This window comes from Vulpes vulpes, chromosome 13, assembly GCF_048418805.1.
Source record: "Vulpes vulpes isolate BD-2025 chromosome 13, VulVul3, whole genome shotgun sequence".
Classification (NCBI taxonomy): domain Eukaryota; kingdom Metazoa; phylum Chordata; class Mammalia; order Carnivora; family Canidae; genus Vulpes; species Vulpes vulpes.
Window position 1 is genome coordinate 111,640,844 of NC_132792.1, and position 17,474 is coordinate 111,658,317.

General features: G+C 35.6%; 1 protein-coding gene across 1 annotated transcript in view; it reads left to right on the forward strand.

Annotated features, from left to right (window-relative positions):
* PIK3C3 (phosphatidylinositol 3-kinase catalytic subunit type 3) overlaps window positions 1-17,474 on the forward strand; it is a 135,110-nt gene that overhangs the window by 43,234 nt on the left and 74,402 nt on the right. The window contains exons 7-10 of the mRNA XM_025997039.2: window positions 844-915; window positions 3,006-3,110; window positions 3,787-3,879; window positions 12,677-12,862. Of these exons, the coding sequence (XP_025852824.2) occupies window positions 844-915; window positions 3,006-3,110; window positions 3,787-3,879; window positions 12,677-12,862 (456 nt within the window). The remainder of the gene's footprint in view (window positions 1-843; window positions 916-3,005; window positions 3,111-3,786; window positions 3,880-12,676; window positions 12,863-17,474) is intronic.

The following is a 17,474-nucleotide window of genomic DNA, read 5'->3' on the forward strand; positions in this document are numbered from 1 at the left end:
ATAAAAGCCAGTGCTTATCAAAAATGATAATATCAACAAAATAGGACAGCTTTATTAAGAATTGATGGATTAATTCTTCTTATGCAAGTTTGCATTGTTTTGAGTAGAAGCAATGCTGCTGAGTGTCTAGCTGTGTATAAATAACAGTAACATTAGCTCCATGCTTAAAATCCAACTTCTTTGAATGGAACTCAGTTGTGATATCTTGAAAAGTTACCAACATCTACTTAGTAGTTTTTGCAAATGATGCAACATGTCCCTTCTGTCATAATTTAATTATACTTTGTGGCTTCTTATTCTAAGTTTGAAAATAAGGACATTCTATTTTTGACTACTAGCATTTTAAACAGAGTTAAAAATAACTGACAAAAGCAATCTACTAATTTCTAGACCTCCTATGTCCAAAAACTCTAAGAAATTTTTATTGTTAGATTTTATTTTTCCCCAAATATGTCATTAGCAACAACAGTTAAAAAATGGATATGTATTTTAAAATACAGTTGAAAGAAGATACTTTTTTTTTTTTTTTAAGATTTTATTTATTTATTCATGAGAGACAGAGAGAGAGAGAGAGAGGCAGAGACACAGGCAGAGGGAGAAGCAGGCTCCATGCAGGGAACCCCATGTGGGACTCGATCCCCGGTCTCCAAGGATCACACCCCGGGCTGCAAGTGGCACTAAACCACTGCGCCACCCGGGCTGCCCGAAAGAAGATACTTTTTTAAAAGGGAGGAATGATTTTCATTAGATAGAAGGAGAATACATTGTAGTGTATATTATCATGTATTCTTACCATCTGGTTAAACTCTGTTTATTTTTTTAACTTACTATGCTATAATCCAGGATGGTGATGAGTCATCTCCAATTTTAACAAGCTTTGAGATAGTAAAAGTTCCTGATCCTCAGATGTCTATGGTGAGTTATTGCCAAATTTTTTATGAAGTGCTTTTCTCCAGAGTGATTATGACTTGGATCCACATCATAGACTTTCTTTTTAAAAAGTGTATCTGTAACTAACTTAGTTATTTGAAAGTGACTCATAAGTCCATTTTAGCTATCTGGAATCAGGTTCAAGTAGAACTTTTATAATATCAACATCTAAAAATATGGCCATATGGTCAGGATAGTGTAGTGTTGGGGAACCATTTATTTAAATTATTGGAAGAATTAGGGAATGTAGTGTGGAAGTGAGAACGTGGGGAACCAGGTATTTGAAACATTGTCATCATATAGCAGGATGTGACACTGGGTTCAATGGATGAGAATTTTAGGGAGACTGATTTTGTTGAAAAATCTAGAAGATTGGTGTAGCTGCTAGAACTATCTAATTTGGATCATGGTGACTTGAATGGTTTTGAGGTACCTATCTATGCAATTTTTGAGATGATAGTTTTGGAATATGAAACATGAAGAATTGTAACTTTACAACAGAATTTTAATTAGGTGACTTTAAATTTAGAATGTTTCAGGCAAAAAATCTTTTTAGCATAATTGATACCATGATACTCATACTTACAACTGATTATATCACTCTGAGCCATTTTATTCTTACTTTTTACATTTCTAATTGGATTAGTTACTTCCTAACTAACCAAGTAAATTTAAAGTAGCATATTAGAAGATAGAAGCATAAAAAAAAAAAAAAAAGAAGATAAAGCATGATGATGGAGGTAAATACAGGTTATTAAAGCAGGAAGTAATGATCAGTGGCCCAACATCAAAGGAAGAGATAGAGGAAAAAGAGTATACAAAATTAGGGGGGGGGAAAGGCCACTTGGGAATCTTTTGGGAAAATAAAAAAACATCCTAAATATGATAAAGGTGACATTTCATCACTGGAACATAGTGCTAGGGAACTGAGTAGCTATTTGGAGAAAGGTAAAATTAAATCAGACCCATACCTCACGTCATCTGTAAAGAAATATTCCAAATAAATCAAGGATTTAAGTAATAAAAAACAAAGCCTGACTAGTACTTTACTTTCAGTGGAAGGAAAAACTTTTTTTGTTGTTGTTGTATATATGTTTTTATTAACAATGACTCAAAATCCAGAGGCAATAAAGGAAATGATTGATAAATTTGACTACATTAAAAATATTGCATGGCAAAACACTATCACAAAAAACAGTGGACAAACTGGAAGAAACTCTTCTTGACATACATCACAAAGGGATGAATAATATATAGAGAATTCTTAAAAAACTTTGTCAAAAGGAGCAAAAAAACCCAATTAATAGAAAGGAAAAAGACACAAGAAGACAGTTCACACATGCGAAAATAAATCTCTTTAAACAAAGACAGTATGTTGAAAACTAATGATTTTGGCCATAGGTAAAGTAGTTCATACCAAATATGTATATATTCAAGCATTATGGTCATCATCCCGGTCCTCAGTCACTACTGGCAGTTAAACTGCTAAGATAATAGTACTGTGATATCCACAGGTCACTAGTAGCTCATAGGAAGAGGGAATGCTTTAGTCCTGGTTGTCAGGGAAGATTTTAGAGTGAAGGTTTTATCTGAATAGGTAGGGGATATATGGAGAATGAGGGGTATTATGAGATGTTTTAAGAAGCTGGAATGGTAAGTGCATATTTTGGCAGTAGTGAAGCATAGGGCATATTTAGTTTCCCTATCTCAAAATGGTGATTTTTCCCCCAATTTAATTTCTGTTCTTTTTCTTTTAAGATTTATTTATTTTAGAGAGAGAATGGGGGGAGGGGCAGGAGAGAATCTTCAAGTAAACTCCCTACTGAGGGTGGAGCCTGCTATGGGGCTTGATCTCAGGACCCATGAAATCATAATGAATAAAATGAGATGAATAAAATGGTGATATTTTTTAAAAAAAATGCATAGGGCACTAAAGTTGTAATAAGAATAAAATGTTAAGTATTATAAAATGGTCTCAAGTAAGCAACTATTTACTTTTGCATTTCTAATTGGCTGTTGAAACTTCCTTTTGATGAAGTTTACATTATTGGTTAATATTTATAAATATTTTATAGGAGAATTTAGTTGAGAGCAAACACCACAAGCTTGCCCGGAGTTTAAGAAGTGGACCTTCTGACCATGATCTCAAACCTAACGCTGCCACAAGAGATCAACTAAATGTAAGAGAATTTAAAAATGATTAACATAAAGAAATATGTACTTTGGTTGCAACTGATATGATAACCACTTCATTTGAGAGTGATTCAAATGTATGTTTTTCCCAGGTCCACGAAGTCTATGTAATTTTGACAATTTTGCTTTTCCTGTAGTTTTTTTGTTTGTTTGTTTGTTTTTTTAATCATTTTGAGGCTTTGAGAAAATATATTAACCCTGGAGGCAGAGCTGCAAATAGTATATACTTCCCTTGGTTTAGCAGTCTTAGCAACTGGCTTTAAGGTATTGTCTGAGAGAAGCCTTGGTATGCACACATGCATTATTTGTGTTTACTTGATAGGGGAGATGTTTATTATTTTCTTTTTCCTTTTGGAAAGAAAGGGGGCTTTTGTATTTTAATTTAGTTTGGTTTTGGTTGAATGAAATGAGCTCTGTAGTTACAAATTTTTATATGGAGTGTGACTTTTTAAATCTACTCTTATCCCTCTGCACTCCAGTAATATCCTTTTGAGACTGATAAGTCCACCAAATTAAGTTTTACTCTGCTGCATATATATTCTCCCTACTTCTATGATAATTCTATTATAGAAACATTTAAATAAATGAAAAATTTTAAGTGAAATGGAAATAAATAGGAAGAATATATTTGACAGAAGCAGTTCTTTTTTTTCTTTGTTGTAGATTATCGTGAGTTATCCACCAACCAAGCAACTTACATATGAAGAACAAGATCTTGTTTGGAAGTTTAGATATTATCTTACTAATCAAGAGAAAGTGAGTATCTTGAATATTTTCCTGTATGAGATTTATCTGCAAACTTTGTTGCTAATGAATAAGATGAAGGTAAACTGCCATGGAAAAATAGAGTGTTACTGTCAAATTAAAAAACATGTTATAGGGCAATATGTGTGATACTTCATTTTTTACATATTACTAAGGGTATACACAGAAAGATACAGGTACCAGTTTGTAGATGCACAGATTATACATAGGTGCATAGTTTGAATGGGTGAAGTCAGAGAGATTTGGGTTCAGTTTCTGGCACTTCTGGGTATTTTTTTCTAGGTAAGGTTAGGAGAATTACTTTGGAGGCTTGGTTTCCTCAGTTTTCTAAGGATGCTAGTTCTTCATTCACAGGTGAGGTAATACTGATGAATAACCAGGCCAAATACCTGGCACTTAGTAGATGCAGAGTAAATATTGACTCACTTCTGTCTTCATTGTTCTCACATCTTTGAACCTGGATGACTAGCAAATTATTTATGTTATTAAAAAGACTATAGGGCAGTCCTGGTGGCTCAGCAGTTTAGCGCCGCCTTCTGGCCGGGGTGCAATCCTGGAGACCCGGGATCGAGTCCCACATCAGGTTCCCTACATGGAGCCTGCTTCTCCCTCCTTTGCCTGTGTCTCTGCCTCTCTCTCTCTCTCTCTCTCTCTTTCTCTCTCTCTCTCTCTGTGTGTGTGTGTGTGTGTGTGTCATGAATGAATAAATAAAATCTTAAAAAAAAATATAGAATTTTGGAGGAGATGTGGCTAGAAAGGGAGTATGAGAAATGTAATTTGAAATGTGTAATGAGTTTGTGGAGTGGCATCCATCTTGGCATGCAGGATAGAGGCAAGGTCAGAACTAGACATTTGCTTTTCTTTACTTTCTTTTTTTATCTCTCTTTTTTTCAAGATTTATTTACTTATTTGAGAGAGAGCATGCATGTGTGAGCAGAGAGGAGGGGCCGAGGGATAGGGAGAGAGAGAACCTCAAGCAGATTCTGTGTTGAGTATGGAGCCCAATATGGGGCTTGATCTCACAACCTGAGATCATGATCTGAGCCGAAATTAAGAGTCAGCTGCTTAACCAACTGCGCCGCCCAGGTGCCCCTAGACATTTATTTTTCTTAATGAAACAACGGAGTTGATGAAGTTTCTAGAGAGGGAATTATGGTAAATTCGTCAGCACTGGATTTGTGTCTGGAGACTTGGTTCTGAGTCTTCCTTTGCCACTGAGAAGATTTTTGACTTCTGGTTAATCACTTCACCAGTCTGAATCTTAGTTTTTCATATTTAATATGAGTTGATTAAATGATTGTTAATGTTAAGTCTCTTTTAGTACTTAAAGTCTGTAAATTCTTAGAACATATGTTCAAGGATTAATTCTTAAGATACTATAATCAGTATCTAATAATCAACCATGGTGTTAATGTTCCACAGGTGAGGAAACCTTTGCAAGAGCATAGAAGTACCTCTTGATGTGCTCACATCTCTGAGTTAGAAAGGAACGTGGTCAGTGAAGTCATAGAAAAGTGGATTGTATAGAAAATATTTGCAACATCACACACATGCCTCAGCAGGAATTTTGAAATGGGCTGGGGACAAAACTGAAGTGTCAGGAAAATTAGTATCTGTCAGAAAGCTATTATATAATTATATGAGAATTAATGAATATGTTTTACAAACTCATGAGATAGTCTTTGGCTACTTTTGTTACTTGTGTTTCTGAAACAGTTGCATTTCTTTTAGTTTCTAAAGTAAATATAAAAATTCAGTTGCAGCTCATCTTAACTCTCTTAACTTTTCTTCTTTATCTTTTATTGATGCCTTGGGAAATTCTTTGTAGATGAATCATATTAACTCTCCTTTACATTGTTAACAAGGGTAAGAGAAGAATTTTAAATTTACCATAGCTTTGAGTGTTACTCTCTTCATCACATCAAAAAAGGAAATATTCATCAGTAGAAACTCTGGTTTCTGTGTTTTTTTAAGAAGATTGAGCTGGTACATGATACTTTGTTAAATGAAGAATAACCTTTGTCACAGAAATTGCATCTTGAATGTAGCACAGTTTTTTCTAAAATACACAGTGAAATATTGAATTAAACCTGTTAGAATGTATGGGTTCAAGAAGCATAGAAAAGATTTACAGAGCAGAACTGCCTTAGATAGAAAGGCTTGCAAGAAAAATTGTTTGTTTAAACAAGTAGTCACTTCCCACTGAAATTCAATTACTTCTAGATATGTGCAAAAGAAATAAAATGCTAAAGTGATATAAAGTGTGTGACAAGTTTCATTTACCTAGTTGATTTCAAGTTTTCGAAAGGTGGGTGATGAAACTTCAATTCTCTGGACATATTGTAGGATTCTTATGATCACTAGAGTTAGAGCAAAAGATATTTTTTAATGTTTGGGAAGCACTTTTCAGTAAACCAAATATATATATATTGGCCTTGAAGTGACCAGAGGAATTATTCACACAGCAACATTTGTATCTTTGTAATAATTTAAATGGGTTTTATAGAAAACAAATATTCTTGTACCCCTGTCCCTTCATTTATTTACACAGAGGAATTCTTTCAGTGTCAGTTTCTCAGAAACTGATTTAGGTTATTTGGTGTTTGGGCCCGGAGACTGAAAAGATTTCTTGGAGAGAAAACAGTACTCAGAAAACAAATTGGTAGAAATTAGTTCTTATAAAGTTATACTTCTTATTTACTTTTTAATTAAATTAGGTCTTTTCACCTATTTTTTCTAAATGACCTGTCTTAAGTACTTTGGATGAAAACCCTCTAGTCTAGATGTGATGTTGCACCTAAAAAGTTCACAGTAACCACTTTGTCTAGCCAAACCAGTGAAATTTAGGAATAATTTTCAAATTTGTGGTTCATACTATGTAGGAAAGAACTTATTTTTATGAAACTCAAAGCGTTAATATTTTAACTTTCCAACCCAGTAAATGGTAAATGGCTTCTTATAAAAATGTTAATTGAAAATAACTTTCTAATGTCATTCTAGGCCTTATCTTTGGGGGAAAAAGAGCAGTAGGAAGAGTCACATGTGGTGAAGATAATAGTGATGCACTGAATGTCCTGTGAGGCTGTTTCTGATGTAGCTACTGAGACAGTGACATTAGGACAATATCGTATATGTGCTTCCTGTCAAGAAGTTGATGATGGAGGCATAGCAGAAATAAATTCAGTTCAGCAAGAATTGGTTACCACTCTTGGCCTTCATATTATTCAAGACTCTGGGTGTCCAGATACCATTTCTCTGTCTTCATGTAAATTAAAAACTGTTTTAGGGAAAGGCTATTTCTATACAATCAAAATGGAGAAACAGAAGCATTTAGTTGATTAAAGGTTACTCTCAATAAACATTTAGGTAATTAGTATAATAATGTAGAGTAGAACAAGGTCAATGTGTTGTGATATGGAGAAAGTTTCACAGAGCGAAGATTGGTCTTAAGTTTCAGTAAGCTTCGATGATATTTTTTATTTGATGATCATTTTTCATGGGGAAGAAGCATGAGTAAGGCAGTGTATTAGGTTCAGAGACAAAGATTTGTCTGGTTATGAAACAGAAAAGATGGAGTCAGATCCAGCCTTGAATTCTATACTTGGGAGTTGGATTTCACTGGTGATATGAAACCACTAAAAACAGAATGTGTCTTAAAAAGTAATGTTTTAAGGAAGTCAAACCAAGGTGGATTGGAGTATATCTGAGAATGAAAAAAGACCTAATTAAGAGGCTCGTGTATGATTTTGATAGTGATATTGGAGGGCTAGGTAAGGAGAGGAGAATGCATAAAATAACTTGGTGTCATCTCCCAGGAGTTAAGGCTTGAGTGCCTGAAACAAGGAAATAGAGCAAATGGAAGGAGCAGGGTGAGGAGATATTTTTGAGTTGGAAATAGTAGAAGCACAAATGTAATTTTGTAATATAGTAAGAAATATGTATTTAGTTTTTGTTTCTGGCTCAGTTTCTAAAGCCCTGGGAACCTCCTGACTGGTAGGGATGAGAAGAGTGTCTTTTGTTATTCGTAATAAGCCGCTTTCAACAGCACCTGAGTTTATGCTAATGAATTGATTCTTGCCTGATGGGACTGGTTGCTAGAGGAACCAACCAAGTGACTAGAGGGTTGGAATTTTCAGCCCTGCCCCTTAACCTCTGGGAGGGGCACTAGGAATTGCATTCATCACCACTGGCCAGAAATGTAATAAATCATACCTATGTTTAACAAAACCTCCATAAAAACCAAAATGACAGGGTTTGTAGAACTTCTGGGTTGGCGAATGCATCCATGTGACAGAAGAGTGGCACATCCAGACTTTTATTTATTTTTTAATTTTTTTATTTTTTTAAATCTTTTTTTAAATTTTTTTATTTATTTATGATAGTCACAGAGAGAGACAGAGAGAGAGAGAGGCAGAGACACAGGCAGAGGGAGAAGCAGGCTCCATGCACCAGGAGCCCGATGTGGGACTCGATCCCGGGTCTCCAGGATCGCGCCCTGGGCCAAAGGCAGGCGCCAAACCGCTGCGCCACCCAGGGATCCCACATCCAGACTTTTATAGGGACAGAAGCTCCTTGGCGTGGGACTCTTCCAGACCTTGCCCCTTGTATCTTTTTGGTTATTCATTTTGTTTGCTCTGTAATAAACTGGCAATAATAAATAAAGTATTTCTCTGAGTTTTGTGAGCTGTTATAGCAAATTACTGAACCTGAGGAAGGTGTTGTTGGTAACATTTGATTTGTAGCCAAGTCAAATAGAAGTGTGGGCAACCTGGGGACCCCAAATTTGCAATTGGCATCTGAAATGGGAAGCAGTTTTGTAAGACTGACCTTTTAACCAATGGAATCTTCAGTAACTCCAGGTAGTTTAAAATTAAATTAGATTGTGAGACACCTAGTTGGTGTCCTCAGAGATTTAAGGAATTGTTTGGTATGGAAAACCACACATGTGTTGGTCAAGTGTCTAGAGTAGAAAAATGGATTTCTCTTTAGCAACAAATGAGAAACTCCCAATAACTTAACTTGGTAGAAGTTAAAAATAGGGATATATATGGTGAACATATTATTTTCAGCTCTGAAGTGATGGTGAGAGTAGGAGATAATTCTAAGAGTAGGAGATAATAGTGGGGAGGTTCTAAGATCAGAAGGGAGGTTAATAAATTATTGCTGTTAGTATAAAATGTGGCAATAAATGTGGTAATGTTAACATTTGATGTTGGACTCAACATCAGAAATAGAAAAACAATGTCATGACAAAATAATTAGCTTATATTCATTATATACAAAATACTCTTCTAAACATTTATTATTCAGTAACTATTACTACAACCTTTTTAAAAAAATATTTTGTTTATTTATTCATGATTGACACACAGAGAGAGGCAGACACATAGGCAGAGGGAGAAGCAGGCTCCATGCAGGGAGCCCAATGCAGGACTTGATTCCAGGACCCTGGGATCATGCCCTGAGCCAAAGGCAGATGCTTGACTCTTGAAGCCATCCAGGCGTCCCATACCAGAACCTTATAAGATAAGTCATTTAAAGTTAAATAATGTGCCCTTCGTGACTCAGCTAATAATTGATGGAGCTGGGACTTAGGGTTTGACCCCGAACACTCTGGCTCTAAAGCATGTACTCACCAGTTACCTGTGGATACTCTAAGGATAAAATTACATCATTTGAATCCTGTACTTTGACATACATCAATACAGCATCTTCTAAGGGCCAGAAATTAGATATCAGCATTATTATTGGTTCAAATTCTTATACTTCCTACTTTTCTTGTCTCTCTTCTCCTTGTTTCCTTCTTCATTCTACTACCTCTTTGTGTTGGTGACATTTAGCACTATAAAGTTGTGAACTTTTTTGTATTTAAGTTCCTCGGCAGCAGCAAGGTCTATAAATCTTACTAGTAAATTCGTAAATCTGAGAATCTGGGAGTTAGATTGTTTCAATTATTGAATTGAGAACACCAGCATGCTGTAAGATTTGCTTATAAGTACATTTCCACACATTTCTATTAAGACTGCTGATGTACTGTGAAATGGAAAAGTTTTCACTGTAGTTATTTAAGAAGTGTTGCTTTGCTTCAACATTCAGCATAGAAATACATTTTAAAAGTGAAAAATAAATTCATGGAATAAGTTAAAAGGGTGGTATGTGTTGTCACACAGAAAGGGAGCACCGTGCTAAATGGCACAGGGGAGATACAGAAGAAATTGATAGCTAATTTTGCAGAACGCAGACTCCCAGTTGTAGAGATAAGAATGCCCACAAAAGCACTTGGCAGTTAGAAGAGCATCATTTGAATGGAAAGAGTAAAATTAAGGTAACTACTAAATGAAAAGCTCTGAGTTGCTGAAAACTTACTGGAAAAATTGAGTCTTTGATAAGCTGGCCTTTGAAGTTGATGCTTCTGTTTGGGTGAAGAGCTTGTAGACAGGAGTTAGACAAAATCATGTATAAAATAGGCTAACTTGGTTGAAGCATAGAGGGAGAATGAAATTTTTATAAATTTGATCCTATCATCTACTGAGAAACCACCCTCTAAAACTATGGCGGTTATCATCAACTATTGGAAAAATTGTCCATGTGGTGGGTTAAATTTATTCTCATTTTCTCCATTAAAACTGACCAGTGAGAAGAAATTGCATGAAAACACATTTGTCTTCCGGTACCTTACAGTTTCACAACAGTAACAATGGCTTCACTGTCTATGAAAACCATGGGACCTTTGGAAAGTAGTCATTACTTAAATATTAATTTAAGTAATTACTTAAATATTAGGAATTACTTAAATATTAGGTCTCTTTTTGGCAGGGATGTTAAAGATGAATTTCTGTTGACAGGTGGAGATTCATTCTAACATCACTTCCAACTTGAGCTTCTGAGAGTTTGTATGAAGTGATTAGAAGAGAAACTGGTTTTAAGGCTCTTAGCTAGAAGGCTGTGCCAAACTCTAGATGTGGAGTATAGTGAGAATCAACTTGAGGGGAAATGCAGGAAATATTGCTAAAAATAATGGTTTGAAATTGGGAATGGATTTAGGAGATGGGTGTTGGTAGAATAATGGCTCTGAGGGTCATAGGTTTAGCTAATTAGGAGACGGCAGTGTCTTAATGATAAGGGGGAACCATCTGGTGGAAGATGCATGGACTGAGAGAATTAGCGGACCTGGATTTTGGGTGTAGCTTGTCCACCGTTTTGAGGTGATGGGCAAGCACTTATGTTCACTGAGATTATATACAGTTTGAGCAGTGGACCAGATAATCTCCATTGTGCTTTTTTGCTTAATGTAGTTAAATCAAGAACAAGTTAAGAGGTGGGCATCAAGGCTCATTTTATGTTATACCAACCAGTAATTGTGTTTTGTTATCCAAAAGGACATTTTCTTGAGAACTTGATTTTTTACTAATGAAGAGATTTTAGTTGGGTACAATAGCAATTTAAATTTTTTTTAAAGATTTTATTTATTTATTCATTAGAGAGAGAGAGAGAGAGAGGCAGAGAGCACAGGCAGAGGGAGAAGCAAGCTCTATGCAGGGAGCCTGATGTGGGACTCGATCCCAGGACTCCAGGATCATGCCCTGAGCTGAAGGCAGGCGCTAAACCGCTGAGCCATCCAGGGATCCCCGTGATTTAAATTAAAAAAAATTTTTTTTAGGGGATCCCTGGGTGGCACAGAGGTTTGGCGCCTGCCTTTGGCCCAGGGCGCGATCCTGGAGACCCGGGATTGAATCCCACGTCGGGCTCCTGGTACGTGGAGCCTGCTTCTCTCTCTGCCTCTCTCTCTCTCTCTCTGTGACTATCATAAATAAATAAAAATTAAAAAAATTTTTTTTACATTTTTTTGATTTAAATTTTTAAAGTTATCTTTGTTCAAAAGATGAAATCATGGAGAAAGAAGAAAATGAGATCAGTCTGTAAAGTGTTCCCAGTGGGAAGATGTGACAATATAGTTTTTTTGTTTTGTTTTGTTTTGTTTTTACTGGAAAACAAGTATACAACCTTGTTAAAGGAGCTTTTATTAATGTATGCAACCATGAGTGATATGCTCCGAGGTCATTTACTTACCCAGATGATACTGTGAAAACTTTAGATGGGTAAGCTGCCTGTCTAAAGAAGTGAGGTTCCAGAAAGACACTATGAACAGGCAGCTGAATCATAGAATATTTGCTGCTGCTTCTGTATTTATCTATATGCTTGTTTCTGTGGAGTTTCTGTTTGATTGTCTGTCTTTTTAAATAGTTAATTCTCTGTGTAAGAGCAGTACATACTTAATTTAGTCTGAGCTCTCATGTGGGAGTATTTAGGAAACCCAAAGATCCTGAGGTGTTTGAGAGTGAGGTTAGTGGTGGGGATTCTACCCTCGCTTGACTCTTCATTCATTGGCTGCAATATTTTATGTTGTAAAATGAAGGTTGTCTTTAACACGTCTTGTGAGAATATGCCTCATCTCTTTATTTCCATGCCTTGAGGCCTGCACTATTTTTAAAATAGAAAAGGAAAATGAAAAGCCAAAGATAACTTAAAAATTCATAGTGCTTTGTAAGTGGTTTAACTTGAAAAATGTAGAGGTACGGGGTACCTGTTTCCGTGTTTCCTCTGTTCTGGGGTATTTTTCTAGGATCGCATGTATAACTATGTTTAGTGGTTATAGAAGGAGTCTGTCATTGACTCTGTGACTGACTCTGCCATCAGCACCAAGTGAAACTTGGCCTAGTCATCCTTGACCTCTCTCACCCCAGGTAATATACTGTTGTTTCTAATTTTAAAATTTTTCGGATTTTAGGCTTTGACAAAATTCTTGAAATGTGTGAATTGGGATCTACCTCAGGAGGCCAAACAAGCTTTGGAACTTCTAGGAAAATGGAAGCCAATGGATGTAGAGGACTCCTTGGAGCTGTTATCTTCCCATTACACCAATCCAACAGTGAGGCGTTATGCCGTTGCCCGGTTACGACAGGCAGATGATGAGGTACATTATTATTCATTACTCCTCTTTGGGTACTTTTTTTTTTTTTTTAAGTAGACTCCATGCTGGGAGTCCCAGTGTGGGGCTTGAACTCATGACCCTGAGATTAAGACCTGAGCCGAGATCAAGAGTAGGATGCTCAACTGACTGAGCCACCCAGGTGCCCCAGACTGGGTGCATTTTAAACTAGAACCTAATTATAGGCTCACTCCACCACCACCCTGTATGTGTGCCTGTGTGTGTGTGTGTGTGTGTGTGTGAGAGAGAGAGAGAGAGAGAAAGGAGGTGGGGGGTGGGCAGGCATGGGGAGAGAGATTTTTAGAAGGGAAGAGGATATACTAGGTGTGTTTTCAGAAGTAAAATTAAAATATTCCTCCAAGGACTCTTCTGTGAAATGAAAATTTACTTCCTGATCTGTTACATGATAGGACAATCTCTCCCAGGACATTTACCTGGCAGCAGAGCTTGTATTGCTCTGTCTGGAAAAAGGAATTCTAATGAAAAATGGTTTAATGCAGCACCAGCTAGGGAATAATTCAGATCCCCTCTATCAGTCAGTATACAACAAGCCACATTTAATTGCAGCCTTGAAAAGCCCTTGGGGCCTTTAAAGCATAGAGATGCATGGTCATCTTATTCTCCTTCAAACTTCTCCTTTAAACTTTCAGCTGCTGACAATTATATGTATATGTAGATTTTCTGAAGGTGGTTTTGAATCCTCTGGAAACCAAATACTGCAAACTGTGTGCTGGCTATTTATATTACATTTAAAGCCACCAGGGAAGGAGGAACACTCTATGTCAACACAAAGCATTGCTGGATTTTGAATTTTAGTAATTTCTAATAAAATAGAGTAATCCAGCAATTTTTTTTACTTATTAATTTTTATAGAGTGGATGTCTTTTCCAAACATAACTTAATAGTTTATAGCTAGCCTGCAGAGCTTATGGGATATGGGATAACTCTTCTCAAGCCTTGATATATAGAGGAATGTTGATCCCATAGAACAACTAATATTGAAGATCTTTAAAAAAATCATTTTAAATCCGTAGTGGCAAAACAGCATTTACTAAGGTCGATAAGGTCAATGTATGTCTGTATTTAATTATAGTAAAATGTAAACAGTAAATAGTGTAGTGAATACTCACATATAATTTACTCATCTTCAGCAGTTGGCAGCTCATAGCTGGTCTTGTTTCATCTGTAATACCACTTATTTCTTCTTCGGGATTCCCTGCCCTCCACCAGATTATTTGGAGGCAACTCTCAGATATTGTATAATTTTATTAGTATAGGGTGTTTTTCACTTTCCTGTTAAAAAGCAATCCTAAGCATTTTGATTCAGTATATTTTCTTTCTTTCTCATTGTCTTTATTGTATTACAGTAAAGACAATGAAATGTGGGGCAGCCCCGGTGGCTCAGCAGTTTAGCGCCGCCTTCAGCCTAGGGCCTGATCTTGGAGACCCGGGATTGAGTCCCATGTTGGGCTCTGCATGAAGCCTGCTTCTCTCTCTGCCTGTGTCTCTGTCTCTCTCTCTCTCTCTGTGTCTCTCATGAATAAATAAAAAAAAATAAATCTTTAAAAAAAAACAATAAAATAAAAATAAATAAAAATTGAAATGTGGAAATACTGAAATACTTATTTCAAAATTCACTAGAAATTTAACTTAAATCATTAATTCCCCCTGTTTCACGTGAGTCATAGAGTTTGGCTAACGGCCTCTGGGCTGTAGTCAAGACAGCCTCCTGATGTGGGTTTAGAATTTAAGTAGAAAAATTATAAGTTATCATTTTGATTGTCTCACTTTAGTTCCCTCACAATCTTAATTAAAAGCTAAATATTTATGGTCTCTGGTGATAGTCATATATTCATGTAGGTACTGCATGAATTTCTAGACCATCTTACAATTTTTGTTACAATGTAGAGGATAATGGTAGAAACATCGTGTACATTTTAAACTGCAAAATATGGTAGGTTTCCTTGAGGTATTATTTTTTTTAAAGATTTATTTATTTATTTTAGAGTGTGTGTGGGTGCATGAGTGGTGGGAGGGGCAGAAAGAGAAGGAGAGAAGCAGAGTCCTGGCTGAGTGGAGCAGGTAAAGGGGACTTTATGCAGGCCTCAACCTCATGACCCTGAGATGAGGATCTGAGCCAAAATCAGGAGTCAGACGCTTAACTGACTGAGCCACCCAGGCTTCCCGTGAGGTTTTAGATAACCTAGAGAGCATAAATAGTATGATGGTTATCTCTTGATTTTTCTTTCTCTGAACTTAGTTTAGTGATAAATTGTATATACACAGCTAAAAAAAGGCCTTTTAATTTAATTAATCAGTTAATACTGATTCTTCAGATGTATATTAAGATGAATTTTTTCTTCTCTCTGACTCTATGTACCTATATATATATGTCTTTGGGAACAGTGTATATTGTTCTTACCTCTGTTTCCTATCCTCAAAAGTAGTGCTAATTGCTGCTTATGTCCCCAGCCATTGGGAAGGGCCAGCTATGGGGAAAGATTATGTGGGGCATAGTTATGAAAGCTGTACTCATGCATAAATGCAGAAAGATTAAACATTTATATTATATAAATTTTATATTAAAATAATCATATCATTAAAAATTGTCCAAGATGGACAATTTCTCATTATCAACACATTTGTTTCCATGAAGTCTGGAAACATAGGCAAATGAATATCATGGCAAGTGATGTCAAGGGCATGTTTATTTTATTTTTATATATTTTTTTACATTTTTAAATTTAAAGTCAATTTGTCAACATATAGTATAACACCCAGTGCTCATCCCATCAAGTGAAGGGCATCTTTATTTTTTTCTTTTTTTTCTTTTTTTTTTTTTAAGTGAAGGGCATCTTTAATCTGTGAAAAAACACTATGTTTCTAGACTTTATAGGTACCTGTAGATCTAATTTTTTTAAATTTCTTAATTTTTAAAATTTTTATCTTATTTATTTTTTTAAAAGATTTTATTTATTTACTCACGGGAGACACAGAGAGAGAGAGGCAGAGACACAGGTAGAGGGAGAAGCAGACCCCACGCAGGGAGCCTGGCGCGGGACCCGACCTTGGTATCCTGGGGTCACGCCCTGGGCGAAGGCAAGCGCCAAACTACTGAGCCACTGAGGGATCCCTACCTTATTTTTTTTAAACAGCAGCATAGTATTTTACTGCAAGTTTAATTTATAATTTATTTAACCAGTCAGCTTCTTTTGATAGTTATATAGCTTTTCCTATACTATATTTTAGGGAACAGACTTATGTATATATATTTCTGTATTGTTAAGTAAGTAGCTTAAATTGGAATTGTTAGGCCAAGAGATACATTCCTTTTAAATTTTTGCTGATAATGCTCTATGAATTTTTTATTTTGGGACTTGTATCATACTTTAAAAAAATTAGTTGCTTCACAAGAACATTAAACATGATTGGACAGATCCTTCCCCTCTTTTTCTTGTAATTTTCTGTATAATTTTTATACGTTTATTCTTTCCAAGAATTTTAAGATAACTTTTTCATTTTCTTAAAACTCCACCAGAATCTTAAGTGGAATTACATTAAATTTATATTATTATGTTAGAAAATATTGACAACTTTATAATATTAAACCTTTGCTTCTGGAGACATAATTTTTGTATTCATTGAAGTCTTCCTGTTAGAAAAATTGTATACATTTTAAAAATAGATTTATTCCCTGACAGTAGTTACTTATGAACTACCTCACCCCTTTTATCTCTTACTTCTTTTAGTTAGTTAAATAAAAAGCTATGTTTTAATATTTATGTTTTATCTAATCACTTTGGTGATTTCTCTTGTTAGTTATAATGTTAGGTGTGTTGCTATATTTTGTGGATATAGCATTGTGCTGTATGGAAAACATCAGCATATAATATGTGCTATATGTGAAATCTGTGCTGGTGAATTTCCTAATGTAGCCACACATTTGTAAAATAAGTCTTCCCAATCTTTGAATACCTTTCAGAATTGGATTTGCTAATATTCCATATGGGAATTTTTTAAAAGCCATATTTCTTATTGTTGTATGGCTCAAAAGGGGAGATGCCCCATAGAATTTGAGGAGGAAGGAACATTTGAGATGTTGAAGGAAGGGTAAATTTTCAATTGGACATGACTTTACATTTTAAGTGGAGAGACCAGTATGAGCAAAGGCAAGGAGACTGAAAAGTATAAGAAAAAATAGAAAGTATTTCACTTTAACAGGAATGTGGGTTGAGTGTAGCTAGCTGTTCAGGAAGTAAGATCAGAACCCATGTCTTTCTAACTGTAAATGCCTATATGAAGAATTACGCTTCATTCAATAAGAAATGGGCAGTTGGTGACTGATTTTTGACATGGAACTTGGCCTGTGCACTCTAAAACATAAGAATTAACTTGTTATTAAGAGGAATGGTGATAACTATCTAGATAATACTCCATAGCTCTTGGGGAAATTTTACTGAATTGTCTCAGTTGAAAACCTGATTTTTTTTTTCTTTTGTTTTACTCGGATGCTTATGTCCTTCATGCTTGGAGGAATTTTATGTGTTTCAAGATGTGGCTAAATAATGAGCAAACTCACTTTGTACAAATGAAGGAA